Here is an 18,219-nt window from a genome sequence, read left to right on the forward strand (position 1 = left end):
ACATTTAGTTTACTATGAAAAAAAACATGTCCTCTGCCCATACTACAACCCCAAACTCGAACAGGCCATTAACTACAGTTAACGTCCTCCTATCCATCCTTTTATCAGTAGATTATTGTGCAAAATGAATTTCATTTCGAGTCTATAAAGTAGTTCAACAAACAGGTACTCGTATATAATAAATTTTAGTAGTTTTAGTTTCTAAGGTAACAGCGGGACTCAAAACTTGTCTATTGATTGGCATTACAAATGACATCTTCAGTAATTATACAACTTTCATGGTTCTTAGTTTGGATATTTTATTTAAAAAATACATACATGTACATAAAATAAAGCATGGAGCAGAGTTTGGGTAAAATTCAAATAGATAAAGTTTTTTCTGTTGAAATCATTACATGACATTCACATTCTCATTAACTTACAATTCATTTGACTTTTCCTACATTAAAATTAGTTCAATTCATCAAATAAGTATGAGTTTGAACAAACGCTGTCTTGGATTTAGTTGCAGAGTAGTAGAAATTATTTTTTACCACAAAATGGCCACCTGTCAACCATCTTGGATTGACCTGAATCCAATGTACTGTACTGTACCTGTAAACAACAACTGTAATTTAATTGTGTTAATACACTAAAAACCAATAAACAATGCTTCACCAATATTCAAAATGTAAAAAATAACAGTTACTCAGCAAGGTGATTTGATGTACAATATTAGCTGACATATACCGATATTTAAATAACACTGAGTATACATGCACTTTATGCGGTTACCACAAAAATACCACTAAGTAGCGGTACTTTCGCTTAAAAGACTTTTTCGGTGTTTCATATAGAATTTATATATTTTGATTTTTGACAAGTTGAATGTAAAACATAGGTTAAAAAGTATATTCGCTAGATTTTATTTTCACTGAATCATTTCTTTAGCGAAAATTAGTTCCAAGCGAAAATAAAGTATGCTTGAAGGCAGTACAGTGATTGCATCGATAATGTGTAGCTATACATCTAATGATAGGATTCTATTTCTTACACTCGCTATAGTGATTCTATGCACAATGGAAACAAAAACAAAGTGTTTGAATGTGACATCAATAACCTGGAACACATTCAATATTAATGATGTACTTTACTCAATAAAGAAGGGAATTCATATATGTTTTAGAATGAATGCAGACACCATAACATAGTTATAATAGTAGTGGTCCTTCTACATATGGTAATACATACATACATGTAGCTTTTTCGATAACATCTAGGAAATTAGGAAATTCAGAAAAACTACTGGAATGTTATAAAGGCAAACAAATGGAGAAATCAAATTGTACGACAAAGATTGATAACTGTGAAATAAATTTACTTGCAATCCATACTATAAAGGGATGACTACAAATGGTAACATTGTTACTAAAGTTGGCAGTAAATGTATTTTGTATTCATCGACAAGTAGATTGTTTTCTCCCAGTGAAACTGACACACTCCACTGTAAATCATTTTAATTTTTGAGAGACACATTTTTTGTAGATTTCGCAAGTCAGAGAAAAATTGCAATAATTGGTTGCAGCGAAAATGTCTACATCAAGGAATGTCAGCAACTTTCGCGATATTTTGTCTACATGAATGCCGAAAATAGCAGGGAGCAAAATTTAGATGGTTATCATTCATCATCGGGTACTTTCCAGCCCATCTTTCGTCCCTTGTCGTAAAGATTCTTCAGCGTGGCCTCCCAGTTTTCTCTGTCTTCTCCATTGTTACTGATATCTTTGTATTTCTTGTACAGCATAACGGCTGATCTGGCATCCTCTGTACTGTCATGGGTGACTCCCTGAATGTTTATGCCTGCGTCAAGAGAACAGTCAAAATTGGTTCACATATATGAATGATAAATCATTGGGTGCATGTTATCCCACCCTGTGATGTCTTCAGACATCATGCAATATATCTATCACGTAGCAAGGTAGATAAATTTTTAATTTGAAACTTTCAAAAGATTGCATTGTTCGAGTCATTTGACTGAACACACAAGTTGATGACCCTGAAAGTCATAAACTAACATCAAATGTATCTACAAGCTGCTGACATATTCAAACAGAATATCACTAGACCAGAAACGCATCTATTCAACTTACCTAGAAAGAACCATGCGAGGAATCGCAATGACGGTATACGTTGTTTAGGAAGGCTGAACAGTGATGCCGTGTCTATGACTTGGTGTTGTGGAACCTGAACAGAGAGATGCACCAATTATATCAATACAACCGCACAGATATGTAATAAAAGTACTGTAAAATCCTTTATTTTAGCTGGAATGAACTTTTGCTGAAAAGATTTTTTGGCTGTTTCAAAAAAAGTTTATTTTCACTGATTGTTGATGAGTTAAATGTAAAATATAGGAAAAAAGGTATATTGGCTAGCTTTTAATTTCACTGAATCATTCCGTCAATGAAAAAAAGATGAAATATGCAAAACAGTTTAGGGATGATTCATTGTATATGCTGGGGGTGGCAATAAAAAGATTATATGGGTGGCTGTATCCTAGCCATGCCACCTCGGCAGCAAGAATGGCCATCCCTCATTTAGATTTCGTTCTTACCAGCAGATTGATGACTCTGAAATCTTTTTTGAGTCCATGTCCCACAAAGGTTACACCCTGATCTATCAGATATCTTAGTTTCAAGTATGTGGACTTCAAGGTAGTCAAATGCTTTGATGACATGGTAGCATCTAAGTCACCTGGTTTGATACCAGAGAACTGAGTTAGGTAGTCCACAACCTGAAATATAAAAAATGAACAATGAGTTAGGTAGTCCACAACCTGAAATAATGAAAATGAACAATGAGTTAGGTAGTCCACAAACTGAAATAAAGAAAATGAACATTGAATTACATAGTCCACAACCTAAAATAGACTTTTTTTGGTGTTTTGTATGTAATTTATTTTCACTGATTTTTGGACAAGTTTGATGTAAAATATAGGAAAAAAAGTATATTCGCTGGATTTTATTTTCACTGAAACATTCGTTCAGAGAAAATAGCGAAAATTAATTCCAAGCGAAAATAAAGTATTGCACAGTATAGAAACACCAAGTTAGGTACATGTAGTTCAAAATCAGAAATGTTGAAAATAATCACTGAGTTAGCTAGTTCACTAAGTTACTGTAAACCATGTTAATTTCTTGAGAATCAAATTTTCATGAATTTCGCTAGTCAATTTTGTAGCAGTGATTTTGGGGTCCTATATTGTAAAATTTTATTTTTACTAATGACATTGCAAATATTTCAAGCAGTAAAAATCAAACAATTCACACTACCGGTACTTCAATATTGAATGATGCATACAAATGAAGGTGAGTCAGTCACATACCTGTTCTTGCGTTGATATATAATCATCTATGAATGCTACACCTTCAGATGGCCCTTGACCTCTGACACATGTGATTCTTGCCGCTGACATTTGACTGGGTTTAATAGTAGATCGAGTACCATCACTACGAATTTCAGCTTCTTCCTAAAGACAAAATATCGAAAAAAATTAAGTAGTGACACTGTACTAAATTATGTTTGGTCAATATGCAGAACAATCACCTAAAGTGTGTTGTAAAAGCACTGCTACTTGTCCTGAACAGTTGATAAAAAATAATGTTAATAATATTACAAGTTTATCTGGTATGTGACTTACCTGATTCAATGTCACAAATTCTGCGTCCAGTCCCACAAGATCTCCTGGTTCTGGTAGCTCACTGGCTTGTAATGGTGTAAATGCAATGTGTTGTTTCATACCAGCTTTAGCCATGGATGGTTCGGCTAGTAGTGAACTGGCCTTAATTGGAGAAGTGACTGATTAAAAAAGAATAAAGATAACTGAGTATAAATGATACTAAACCCACAACATGTGTGACTGAGATTGATGTCAATGTCAAGTTATTCTTGGTAGATTTTTAGAACAGTAGGACAGTGCCAGATCAACATAGACAGAATAACAAGTGATCTGATGGTCAAATTAGCACCGCTGTTTCACAGAAGGAACTAATCTAATAGAGGTAAATGTGAGGTACACATATATCAATTATCAAAGCAATTGGAGTAGCGGTTTTCAAGTAAAGGTCAACAATAACATTTTTGATCAAAAATGACAAAAATATTCGCCATTAATAGTAAATTGAAAATAATGGCATGAAATGAACAAATCAGACAAAGGTCCACCAACTTGCACCAAGTATCAAAGCAATTGAGCTGGTAGTTATGAAGAAGAAGATGGAAATGTATTTGTTGATGAATGGACGTGAAGGGCCCCACTCTATCATCTACAATGACTTTTGTATCTTTACCACAGACAAGACCTTTTCAGAAAACTTGGTGTCTCCCTTCATTACTAATCAAGAAATAAACTCACTTGTACATTCATAGTCCTCATTGAGATCTCGTCTTAAGAAATATAACACACACGGTACTTTCCACTCTAGATTGAACTGTACTGCCTCATGCTTGTCAATAGGTGCAATAGCAAAGTCATTAAACAGATACCAGTTACTATGCGTAACACCCTGCAAACAAAACACATCTCATAACATCAGTTATAATTCCTGGGGAAATACTACATGGGTAGGATATGTCCATAAATTGTATATTTATAGCAAAATTAACCAAGACATCATCATTAAAAATGAGAATTACATGAATTTGACCCTCTCCCTCCCTAATCTTTTACTGCTCGCTTAATAACTTTGTGCAAGTGCTGGTAATTTGCATACCACACGTCAACAGTAAAAAAACATTGCCGCCATTAGGAACTACCCATCTCAGTCGGAGTCTTATTTATTTTCCTGCTCAAAATCAAAATTGTGCTGGCTAAACATTAAAACTGTACCCCTGACTTAATCAGTAAGGAAATAAATAGCTGATTAGAAAAATGTATCTCTGGTGACAGAGATTCGATTTACCGATAAATTTCCTTCGTTGTGTCTGGTCTTCCCATGGCATGAGTACAGTCAACGATGGAGGTCGGTCACAGATGTACCGGTAGTCATTTCTCTGGCACTCTCGGGTATTACTTTTACGTCAAAGCTAATTTAAAAGTGATGATAGATTCATTGACTGTGAATTACTTGTCAGTTTCATCACTGCTTTCAAGCAGCCTCGGTTGGCCGAACTTGACTTGTGTTTTTCTGATAATTTTAGTCTAGTATGTATTGTTTATTTGCTTTCTACTTTCGAAGGCAACAGAAACCAAGCTTCACACTTTCATTCAGTCTGCTAGCAAGTGCTAATTCTGTTTGTTTGTTTGTTATGTTTTACGTGTTAATGAATGAACATCGAAAATAGTAAAAGTGCATATTAATTTAAGAGATTCACAACAAAACTTGGTGGGATTTCTTCAGCATTGCAATCTCACAGAGTAGCGGCATTAATAATAGAGTAGCGTTTTGGGGAAAACACCCAGAATTTATTCATTTTCCAATAAATTTAACTTTCTGGCAATATTTGGATATTTACTATAGGTTCCTATGGAAGAGATATTATGCCATATATTAAATTTTAGCCTGGTGACATAGGCTGAATAAATTATATATTGTGAATGATGGGGTACTTTTTCTTGTCCTCAATTATTTCAAAAATCTGGGTTTTAAAAGGTGGCAAAAAATGCAATTTTTCTTCAACATTGTGCTCTACTCTAAAAAATAGTTTTTGAAGAAGTTTAAAATCAAGTTCCTCAAAATACGTCACAGTAACACACAATAGAATGCTATTTTATGGTGTCATGGGACAATAGCTTCATGATTTTACGCAACAAATCAATGAACATTGTCATGCAAATTATGACCAATGTTCTCAAAAGTCATGAGTAGGCTTCTACCTTAATAAAGATGGGTTTCGAGTTTATAAAACATTTACACATGTGTATTGTACAAGACAACATTCATAGTGAATATGTGGTTGGAGCACTCAGTGAACTCAAGACACTCACCTCTTTCCTTTTATGGTATGTTGGACCTACTAGAATATGAGCAGCCAGATTACCACCAGTTTTGATGTCTTGAATATGAACCACAGATGCATGTAAATCATAAATCTTGTATTCTTCACCAACAGCGCCAACATTCTGTATCCAATGTAAACAATAAATAATGTCATGGTAACACAGTATCATGGCCGAGTAACCAAATAGAGAAACACAAAGTTTTTGCCCAACATGTTAATCAACACCAAAAAATGGTCTCAAAGTGTGTTAGATACATTTTATCAACACTATTAGTGTGAGAGCTAAGCATATTTTGTAAGATGCGAATAAGTTATTTGATTCAGAACTGACCTCTTCAAATATATCTTCGACGGACAGGGTTCTATCACTGCTTAGTTTCATTTTTAAGCCGTAGGGAACCCAAGATTTTTTAGTCTCCTCAACGCCCATATCAGCTAGATCAAAAACGCTGCAAGACAAATAAATTCCACGATTGAATGTCTGCTGTTGAAATCACAATAAAGACCACAGACGTACAGAACATGTGTCTACTCACAGTCTTTCTAAACTGTCCTCAGTGATTTCATGGTTGAATTTACATCCTTTCCTAGTGCACCCTTTGCCATACCTACAAGGTTTACTTAATGGTTTCTCTGTAGCATTGTCATCAATCACAACACCAGCATACTATCAACAGAAAATAAAATACTCAGTCTATTAAAATTGCACAGTTTGGGTTTCTAAATTTGAATCAAAATACAACATGGAAGTTTGGACATCTATAAAAAGAGTTGGAAAGATGTACATACTGTGAAAAGTGCAATGATTAATTAATCAATAGCTATGAATGTCAGGGCAATATTTTCCATCAATGTATGAATATGCAACACTGTATTTGCAAATTATTTACCTCTTGTTGAGCTTTCCAGAATTCTAAATCCTTGACAGTTTCTATTTGGCAGTTAATTACCAAGACATCTGGTAGGCATTTCAGCGACTTAATCTGAACCTGTGTTATTAGAAAAGAAGGATTCAATAACAAAGAACTTTTTCCAGCATACTTCCAAAATATTAATACACTATTTCCTAGATTAGGGGCATGTATGTAAGATAACAAACTATTTAATTTATAAAGTGAAGTACAATCTCTGAATATACTTGCATTCTAAGGATAGCATGGAACAAGTCTTTTTTTCTATGATTTCTAGTCTAATAAATGCTATTTTTTAAATATATTTCACACAGAGTACTTGATTGGACAAATGATATAAAAAGAATCATTCTTGCTGTATATTTTAACTAAGGTTCACATATTGAAATATTGAAAGGACATTTTCTGACTGAATATTTACTAGTGGTTTACAGTGGGTTGATATTGTGAACACCTGTATGATATGTGGTACTTACAGTGGGTTGATATTGTGAACACCTGTGTGATATGTGGTACTCACAGTGGGTTGATATTGTGAACACCTGTGTGATATGTGGTACTTACAGTGGGTTGATATTGTGAACACCTGTATGATATGTGGTACTTACAGTGGGTTGATATTGTGAACACCTGTGTGATATGTGGTACTTACAGTGGGTTGATATTGTGAACACCTGTGTGATATGAGGTACTCACAGTGGGTTGATATTGTGAACACCTGTATCATATATGGTACTTACAGTGGGTTGATATTGTGAACACCTGTGTGATATGTGGTACTTACAGTGGGTTGATATTGTGAACACCTGTATCATATATGGTACTTACAGTGGGTTGATATTGTGAACACCTGTGTGATATGTGGTACTCACAGTGGGTTGATATTGTGAACACCTGTGTGATATGTGGTACTTACAGTGGGTTGATATTGTGAACACCTGTATCATATATGGTACTTACAGTGGGTTGATATTGTGAACACCTGTGTGATATGTGGTACTTACAGTGGGTTGATATTGTGAACACCTGTATCATATGTGGTACTCACAGTGGGTTGATATTGTGAACACCTGTATCATATATGGTACTTACAGTGGGTTGATATTGTGAACACCTGTATCATATGTGGTACTCACAGTGGGTTGATATTGTGAACACCTGTATCATATGTGGTACTCACAGTGGGTTGATATTGTGAACACCTGTGTGATATGTGGTACTTACAGTGGGTTGATATTGTGAACACCTGTATGATATGTGGTACTTACAGTGGGTTGATATTGTGAACACCTGTGTGATATGAGGTACTTACAGTGGGTTGATATTGTGAACACCTGTATGATATGTGGTACTTACAGTGGGTTGATATTGTGAACACCTGTATCATATGTGGTACTTACAGTGGGTTGATATTGTGAACACCTGTGTGATATGTGGTACTTACAGTGGGTTGATATTGTGAACACCTGTGTGATATGTGGTACTTACAGTGGGTTGATATTGTGAACACCTGTGTGATATGTGGTACTTACAGTGGGTTGATATTGTGAACACCTGTATCATATATGGTACTTACAGTGGGTTGATATTGTGAACACCTGTATCATATATGGTACTTACAGTGGGTTGATATTGTGAACACCTGTATGATATGTGGTACTTACAGTGGGTTGATATTGTGAACACCTGTATGATATGTGGTACTCACAGTGGGTTGATATTGTGAACACCTGTATCATATATGGTACTTACAGTGGGTTGATATTGTGAACACCTGTATGATATGTGGTACTTACAGTGGGTTGATATTGTGAACACCTGTATCATATGTGGTACTTACAGTGGGTTGATATTGTGAACACCTGTATCATATATGGTACTTACAGTGGGTTGATATTGTGAACACCTGTATGATATGTGGTACTTACAGTGGGTTGATATTGTGAACACCTGTATCATATGTGGTACTCACAGTGGGTTGATATTGTGAACACCTGTATCATATATGGTACTTACAGTGGGTTGATATTGTGAACACCTGTATCATATGTGGTACTCACAGTGGGTTGATATTGTGAACACCTGTATCATATGTGGTACTCACAGTGGGTTGATATTGTGAACACCTGTGTGATATGTGGTACTTACAGTGGGTTGATATTGTGAACACCTGTATCATATGTGGTACTCACAGTGGGTTGATATTGTGAACACCTGTATCATATGTGGTACTCACAGTGGGTTGATATTGTGAACACCTGTGTGATATGTGGTACTTACAGTGGGTTGATGTTGTGAACACCTGTATGATATGTGGTACTTACAGTGGGTTGATATTGTGAACACCTGTATGATATGTGGTACTTACAGTGGGTTGATATTGTGAACACCTGTGTGATATGTGGTACTCACAGTGGGTTGATATTGTGAACACCTGTGTGATATGTGGTACTCACAGTGGGTTGATATTGTGAACACCTGTGTGATATGAGGTACTTACAGTGGGTTGATATTGTGAACACCTGTGTGATATGTGGTACTTACAGTGGGTTGATATTGTGAACACCTGTGTGATATGAGGTACTTACAGTGGGTTGATATTGTGAACACCTGTATGATATGTGGTACTCACAGTGGGTTGATATTGTGAACACCTGTGTGATATGTGGTACTCACAGTGGGTTGATGTTGTGAACACCTGTATGATATGTGGTACTTACAGTGGGTTGATGTTGTGAACACCTGTATGATATGTGGTACTTACAGTGGGTTGATATTGTGAACACCTGTATCATATGTGGTACTTACAGTGGGTTGATATTGTGAACACCTGTATGGTATGTGGTACTTACAGTGGGTTGATATTGTGAACACCTGTATCATATGTGGTACTCACATTGGGTTGATATTGTGAACACCTGTATGATATGTGGTACTTACAGTGGGTTGATATTGTGAACACCTGTATCATATGTGGTACTCACAGTGGGTTGATATTGTGAACACCTGTATCATATGTGGTACTTACAGTGGGTTGATATTGTGAACACCTATATCATATGTGGTACTCACAGTGGGTTGATATTGTGAACACCTGTATCATATGTGGTACTTACAGTGGGTTGATATTGTGAACACCTGTATCATATGTGGTACTCACAGTGGGTTGATATTGTGAACACCTGTATGATATGTGGTACTTACAGTGGGTTGATATTGTGAACACCTGTATCATATGTGGTACTCACAGTGGGTTGATATTGTGAACACCTGTATCATATGTGGTACTTACAGTGGGTTGATATTGTGAACACCTGTATGATATGTGGTACTTACAGTGGGTTGATATTGTGAACACCTGTATGATATGTGGTACTTACAGTGGGTTGATATTGTGAACACCTGTATCATATGTGGTACTTACAGTGGGTTGATGTTGTGAACACCTGTATGATATGTGGTACTTACAGTGGGTTGATATTGTGAACACCTGTGTGATATGTGGTACTTACAGTGGGTTGATATTGTGAACACCTGTATGATATGTGGTACTTACAGTGGGTTGATATTGTGAACACCTGTATCATATGTGGTGCTCACAGTGGGTTGATATTGTGAACACCTGTGTGATATGTGGTACTTACAGTGGGTTGATATTGTGAACACCTGTATGATATATGGTACTCACAGTGGGTTGATATTGTGAACACCTGTATCATATGTGGTACTCACAGTGGGTTGATATTGTGAACACCTGTGTGATATGTGGTACTCACAGTGGGTTGATATTGTGAACATCTGTGTGATATGTGGTACTTACAGTGGGTTGATATTGTGAACACCTGTGTGATATGTGGTACTCACAGTGGGTTGATATTGTGAACATCTGTGTGATATGTGGTACTTACAGTGGGTTGATATTGTGAACACCTGTGTGATATGTGGTACTCACAGTGGGTTGATATTGTGAACACCTGTATGATATGTGGTACTTACAGTGGGTTGATATTGTGAACACCTGTATGATATGTGGTACTTACAGTGGGTTGATATTGTGAACACCTGTGTGATATGTGGTACTTACAGTGGGTTGAAATTGTGAACATCTGTGTGATATGTGGTACTTACAGTGGGTTGATATTGTGAACACCTGTGTGATATGTGGTACTCACAGTGGGTTGATATTGTGAACACCTGTATGATATGTGGTACTTACAGTGGGTTGATATTGTGAACACCTGTATGATATGTGGTACTTACAGTGGGTTGATATTGTGAACACCTGTGTGATATGTGGTACTCACAGTGGGTTGATATTGTGAACACCTGTATGATATGTGGTACTTACAGTGGGTTGATGTTGTGAACACCTGTATGATATGTGGTACTTACAGTGGGTTGATATTGTGAACACCTGTATCATATGTGGTACTTACAGTGGGTTGATATTGTGAACACCTGTATGATATGTGGTACTTACAGTGGGTTGATATTGTGAACACCTGTATGATATGTGGTACTTACAGTGGGTTGATATTGTGAACACCTGTATCATATGTGGTACTCACAGTGGGTTGATATTGTGAACACCTGTATCATATGTGGTACTTACAGTGGGTTGATATTGTGAACACCTGTATCATATGTGGTACTCACAGTGGGTTGATATTGTGAACACCTGTATCATATGTGGTACTTACAGTGGGTTGATATTGTGAACACCTGTATCATATGTGGTACTCACATTGGGTTGATATTGTGAACACCTGTATGATATGTGGTACTTACAGTGGGTTGATATTGTGAACACCTGTATCATATGTGGTACTCACAGTGGGTTGATATTGTGAACACCTGTATCATATGTGGTACTTACAGTGGGTTGATATTGTGAACACCTATATCATATGTGGTACTCACAGTGGGTTGATATTGTGAACACCTGTATCATATGTGGTACTTACAGTGGGTTGATATTGTGAACACCTGTATCATATGTGGTACTCACAGTGGGTTGATATTGTGAACACCTGTATGATATGTGGTACTTACAGTGGGTTGATATTGTGAATACCTGTATCATATGTGGTACTCACAGTGGGTTGATATTGTGAACACCTGTATCATATGTGGTACTTACAGTGGGTTGATATTGTGAACACCTGTATCATATGTGGTACTTACAGTGGGTTGATATTGTGAACACCTGTATGATATGTGGTACTTACAGTGGGTTGATATTGTGAACACTTGTATCATATGTGGTACTTACAGTGGGTTGATGTTGTGAACACCTGTATGATATGTGGTACTTACAGTGGGTTGATATTGTGAACACCTGTGTGATATGTGGTACTTACAGTGGGGGTTGATATTGTGAACACCTGTATGATATGTGGTACTTACAGTGGGTTGATATTGTGAACACCTGTATCATATGTGGTGCTCACAGTGGGTTGATATTGTGAACACCTGTGTGATATGTGGTACTTACAGTGGGTTGATATTGTGAACACCTGTATGATATAAGGTACTTACAGTGGGTTGATATTTCTCACAATTATCGCACCATGCTTGCATGGTTTGTTCCAAACTCATACTGTGTTGTATGATATCGGCAAATGAACACTTCTTTGGCGGACCTTGATAAGGAGAGAAAATTGCAATTTTAAATAATTTTCCAACACACCATGAGTTTGCTGTACATTTTAATAATTATCTGCAAGTTCAGGATAAAGTATGGGATGGTTTGTGTGAAGACATATTAGGTGTCTATGCTGATTGCAACATATTAAGTTAAATTTTCATAAAATAGTTTTCTTCCATTTTTCTTTAATTCTGCCAAAAAATCTTAAAATGCAGCAATTGTTAAAACTGATATACATTATGACCAGGAACGTGAACATACTGCAGTTACATAGTCAAAAGTAGAAATAATCAACTACCTTGGGGCATGTACGGTGGGTAATTCAAGTTGAAGAGCAATGTGGAACCATTGCGCACGTTCTCAATACCACACTTGCATTTACTGATGTTTTCTGCATTTGTTTGGAACAACCTGGTTACCGTGGATGTTGATCCACCAAAAGTACTTCTAACCATGGTTGGTGGCAATGCTTGCGCTGTCTCGTCTTGCTCTGATGTGTCCTACAACAACACACACTTTGTACATGATTAAATCTATTTGACATTTGTGAAAATGTCATAAGAAAGCATCAGTTTGAGAATAAAACTTGAACTAATGGTGAAGTAAGTAACAGTGGCTAATACCACTGGGTATAATGGGTTTTTTTAAAAGCCAATATTTTACTAACTTGCTATTTATGCATTTTTCGTACCCAAACTGAATTTCATTTGTCCAGACTCATGTATAGAGATGTACATGTAGTAGTATGATCAAAAAGCAAGATTGCAGGCAGTCAAGCATCTTTGATCTGATTGTGAAACTAATTGTTATGGACATGTATCCTAACATGAACAATTTGAAGACAAAAACAAATATGTCAACAATACATTTAAAAAAAGAAGATGGCTGCCAGTAGGTCTTTTTGGATTCAAAGACGAAACAAATCATCATGGACATGTATCTCAACATGTATAATGTTTGTATCAAATTTAAACGAGAACCGACAAATCCTTTCCAAGATACCACATTTTCCAACAAACAAGATGGATACCAGTCAGCCATCTATGATCTGATTATGAAACAAACTGCCATGGATATGTATTCTAATATGTATGATGCATGTGCCAAATTATGACTGAAAATGGGCAATAGACCTTGGATATATGTAGTAGTACCGGTATGGACAAAAAAAGGAAGATGGCAGCCAGTCATGGACAAGGTTTCAAACAAATTTGAATGGAAATGACAAACCATGTCAAATCCGATCGCAAAATGAATCGTCATAGACATGTATCCTAACATGTATAATGTATGTACCAAATTTGAACAAAAACTGCATATGATATCACATTTTTAAAAAACAAAATGGCTGCCAGTCAGCCATCTTGGATTGAATCAGTAAAACACTGCATGTGCATATGTTCTAGATGAAGTACTAGACACAAGCAAAGAATGAACAGATTTGGTCCACAGGGTTCTGAAATATGACTCTGGACAGACAGACAAAATTAGAGAATTGAAGATATCATCACAAAATGAACAAATTTAAGGGAGGTTCACCTGAGGTACCTATATGTATCATATCAAAGCAATCAGATTTGCGGTTTTCAACAATAAGTTGAAAATATTATTTTTTACCAAAAATTACGAAAATATTCAAAAAATTCCAAGGCATACATGTATTTCAATGATTCAACATACAATAAATGTAATATTTGGTTTATACAGTATGTGCTTCTAATAGAGCAAATATGGTAGTCTTTTGCTACAAATCAACATACCAATTCAATCTGCTGAAGAATAAATCTGTTCCAGTTCTGAATTAATCTTCTCAGATTAGCCTTTCCAGTGGATTCCTCGGCATCTGCCAATATTAATCCTAATGCAGATGCTTCAGGAACAGTACGGAATGACCTCAGAAAGTTTGTAGCCTGAAATAGATGGGATAGCGCAAAGATGAAATCTGTGAATTTGAAATTCAATGAATAAGATCAAATACCAAAATTGAATAACAGCAAAAATGAATGCTTTTACAGTCTATATATTTATACATAATTCCACAATATGAATGACTAATGCCAGAATTCTGTATCAATCCAGGCCACAGGTGAGGAATGATACAACTCTGGCTGTAATTATGAGTGTCTGTGACGTCAACCTAGAAGAATGCATGCATGCATGTATATAATACCCACAGTCAGAAATAGTGGAAAATGAGTGTTAAAAGCAGAATTATTGCTGAAATAATACCAAACACAAACATATCATTGCGCGCATCTTTTATGCGAATTTTGTTGATGCCACGCGAACGCCATCTCTACACTGGGTTTGTTATATCTGCTTCATTTTGCTAGGTTTTCTTTTAAATGCAACCAATCTTTTGGATGCATTTTCAATCGGTTCTGTATTACGTCACACTGTGGAGAAGTGTACATTATGTATGCGATAAATATGAACGAAAACTAGTTTGTAAACTTTCAACATGGATATCTAAAATAGGAAATAAATGAACATGTAAAAAACTGAAGTTGGTATAGTAAAATGTGCCTAAAACTGCGTTTTTACTGACTGAAAGTGAATCAACGTTGCTTGACCTCTCCTCATACACGTGGTAGCTAATAAAACAGACAACCTAAAACTTCACTACATACCTGACATGTCCAGCCTTTACAATGATCCAACATATGAAACAAGAACGATAGTTCACATGCTAGACAGAACTCCTTGGAACAGAGATGGGTCTCAAGAGCACATCGCAATGGTTCAATAAAGAACAGCACCTGTACGATAAGAAACAATAAGTCAATATAAAGTGATGCATCACTGGATAATATAACCCTAATTTGCATACAGCTGTGCCAATCAGAGAATTCTCGGGGGCGGAGCTACATCACAGATGCATTGCTAAAACATGCACCACTGTACTATGTATTTCTATGAGCTCTGCAAAGGTGCTGAGGAACGCCAGTCGAAGAATCGGTGAAAACAGCTATAGTAAAGCAAACAGCGCAAACTCAACTTTCAACAAGTAATCATGCACAACCAAATTTATATATGTTGTAGGGGTTACACTGTTCAGGGTAGTCTCAGCAACTATCTCAAAGTAAAGGTGGGGCCTTTGTTTTCACCATGATGGTTGCAGGCGGTGAAAATACCCAGATGTCTGCCCAAAAAATTCCCTTGATGTTGAACAATTAATTAATTTGAGGAGTCATCAACATAATATGTCAACTAATTTTTTTAAGAAATTTTTGTTAATAGTCTAGCAAGAAATGTGGTATATTGGAGAATCAAACGTCCAAAATGTTAACAAATTGGTGGTCACAAACATCCTATGTTGCATGTAAGATAGATTATGAGGCAAAACTTGAATGTGCTAAGTGTTGGAAATAAGAATGAGATGTTCTTGAAAAGTTAATCTACATATTAATTAATTACTTACCTGTAACATTGAGTTACAATAAGCATTAGGTATGTGCGTTTCCAAGCCAGCAAAATTAGTCTTGTTGTAATGCTTAAAATCAAAGTCTTCAACTCCAAGTTTAGAATATTTGATTTCCACTTTTCTGTATTTCTTAGGAACCATGTACATCTGAGGATCCACATCTAAATTGAATCAAAATTATAAATAATATTAATACGCTTTTTTGCATAAACATGAGCCATGAGGAAAAACTATTTGCACACCACATCTGGTATGTTTGCCTTGCAACCGAGAGGTTGTAGGTTTGACCCCCTCAGCGGACTTGCTAACTCAATGGTATTAAAGTCGAGTATGGTGCATCCTGCCCAAACCACCAAACATGCAACAATATGTTTAATGGTATCCTAACAGCGATAAATGATTTTGTTTTTATACCCATGTATTTATTTTATTTTGGTGGCAGTAGCAAATATGTAATGTGATGTTTCTATCCTTAGTGCACGTAAAACGTTACGGTATCTTCGTTGCAATGAGTAGCGAATTTTTCACAGGATGACTCAGCTCTTGGTGGGCTTCAAAATAAATAAAGATGCAGTCAAACACGGTACTTACCTCGTCCAATCGGTGACTGTGGAACAGTTTTACCACCTTTGTTTTTATTCGCAAATGTCACCTCTCTGTACTCCACTTGATTACGCCTCTTTGTGCCTAGATTTGGAGCGTACCCGATAAACTGCACCATATTCATTGTGCGTAATATCTCTGGGTCTATAGGTGGAGGGCGTCTGTGTGAGGGCGATAAAATTGTTTTAGCATTTCTGGTTGCTAGGCTACAGAGTGCATGATGGTATAAATTTGTTATACAAGGTGATTAGAGGTGTACAAGTATAGGTTATTGAATGACAAGTGTAGTACTGTAAAATACTTTATTTTAGCTGGAATTAATTTTCGCCGAAAAGACTTTTTTGGTGTTTTGTCATCTTCGCTAGCCAAGGTTTAAGTTTATTCGGCTGAGCCCCTAAACAGACCTTGGCAGAACGACCATCAAATATGCGTTTTCTAACAGCGCCCCCAGTAGTCAGTTGCGGCTAATCAATGTCCAATCAGTTTGCGTGTTACAAATCCCTCTTTGGCGTTTTATTTTAAACAAAATGGCGGTGCCCATGAATCGTGATATTTGTGATGATAAAATTGCGAAAGTTTTTGGTGTTGGTGCCCTCAAGCCTCTTCAGGTACAGGCAATCGACGCAGTTTTGAGTGGGAAGGATGTCTTCATAGCGAAAAAACAGTGGAATTTTGTTTTATAATTTGGTACGTCCAAGCTGATTGGGTGCCCTGTTTCGAGGCGCGCCCAATCAGATCTCACTGCTTAAGATACGCAATTAGCCTATGTGACCCCACACGATATCGTGTAGAGGCCTATAGGTCAAAGACACAGGACTGTGCGATTCGGACGATGGTGTTTTGTATTGAATTTATTTTCACTGATTTTTGATGAGTTGAATGTTAAATTACTGTATAGAAAAAAAAAGGTATTTTATTTTCACTGAATCATTCATTCAGCAAAAATAGCAAAAATATTTTACAGTACTGGGGTATACAGTGCTTTGAATACACGAGCTATCTGTCAATTGAAATCAAAACCTTATATTGAGCATTTGTCATTACATGTCTAACATGACTACAATCACAATTGTGAGTATCTCAGCAATTTTTGTCAACCATATATAGTATTGGTCTCACCATGGCCATTATATAATCAGTTACAATTGGCTACAATTTAGGTGAAATAGAAAGAAGTTCCATGAACTGATGAGGACTCACCGTGTGACTGCAACACAGTATTCTGACGCCCAATCTGATAACAATGGGCCATTACAGAATGGCATCGGTACGGTAGACAGCGGTGTCATCTCGTCATTAATGTGAATAGGAGGTAACGGTTCAACCTGAAAGCACAACATACAGGATAAATGAATCCACAAGCTCAAAACAACAATTTTAACATGACCATAATGTCTTCAATCTCAGGAGAAATCTGCTGAAAGAACTAATGAAGAAAACATCACACATACTTCAAAACAGATTAAATACTCACTGGATCGGCAAATTGTGTGGGTTGTGAAAAATTGTTGTATGTTGCAGTCTCCCTATCACTCCATAGATGTACATAACCTAAGAGGGGAAAACAGAACCATGCGTAATTAGTGTCTTATTAATTAATTGTGGAAATTGTCCATATATCTTCCCAGTATAAAAAAGAATCAAACACAGAAGAG

The 18,219-nt window shown here is 36.4% G+C and overlaps 1 protein-coding gene across 1 annotated transcript in view; it reads right to left on the reverse strand.

The window, feature by feature from the left end:
* Window positions 1-274: 274 nt before the first annotated feature.
* LOC100376477 (PAN2-PAN3 deadenylation complex catalytic subunit PAN2-like) overlaps window positions 275-18,219 on the reverse strand; it is a 29,654-nt gene continuing 11,709 nt past the window's right edge. Inside the window, exons 8-25 of the mRNA XM_085501309.1 lie at window positions 18,039-18,115; window positions 17,765-17,889; window positions 16,553-16,725; window positions 15,959-16,122; window positions 15,168-15,296; window positions 14,298-14,447; window positions 12,836-13,037; window positions 12,429-12,532; window positions 6,870-6,968; window positions 6,516-6,646; window positions 6,311-6,428; window positions 5,966-6,100; window positions 4,394-4,544; window positions 3,680-3,837; window positions 3,365-3,508; window positions 2,594-2,773; window positions 2,130-2,223; window positions 275-1,839 (exon numbers count right to left, since the gene is read on the reverse strand). Of these exons, the coding sequence (XP_085357435.1) occupies window positions 1,658-1,839; window positions 2,130-2,223; window positions 2,594-2,773; window positions 3,365-3,508; window positions 3,680-3,837; window positions 4,394-4,544; window positions 5,966-6,100; window positions 6,311-6,428; window positions 6,516-6,646; window positions 6,870-6,968; window positions 12,429-12,532; window positions 12,836-13,037; window positions 14,298-14,447; window positions 15,168-15,296; window positions 15,959-16,122; window positions 16,553-16,725; window positions 17,765-17,889; window positions 18,039-18,115 (2,516 nt within the window). The 3' untranslated portion in view covers window positions 275-1,657. The remainder of the gene's footprint in view (window positions 1,840-2,129; window positions 2,224-2,593; window positions 2,774-3,364; window positions 3,509-3,679; window positions 3,838-4,393; window positions 4,545-5,965; window positions 6,101-6,310; window positions 6,429-6,515; window positions 6,647-6,869; window positions 6,969-12,428; window positions 12,533-12,835; window positions 13,038-14,297; window positions 14,448-15,167; window positions 15,297-15,958; window positions 16,123-16,552; window positions 16,726-17,764; window positions 17,890-18,038; window positions 18,116-18,219) is intronic.

Source organism: Saccoglossus kowalevskii, chromosome 7 (genome assembly GCF_978046115.1).
Source record: "Saccoglossus kowalevskii chromosome 7, keSacKowa6.1, whole genome shotgun sequence".
NCBI classification, from domain to species: Eukaryota; Metazoa; Hemichordata; class Enteropneusta; family Harrimaniidae; genus Saccoglossus; species Saccoglossus kowalevskii.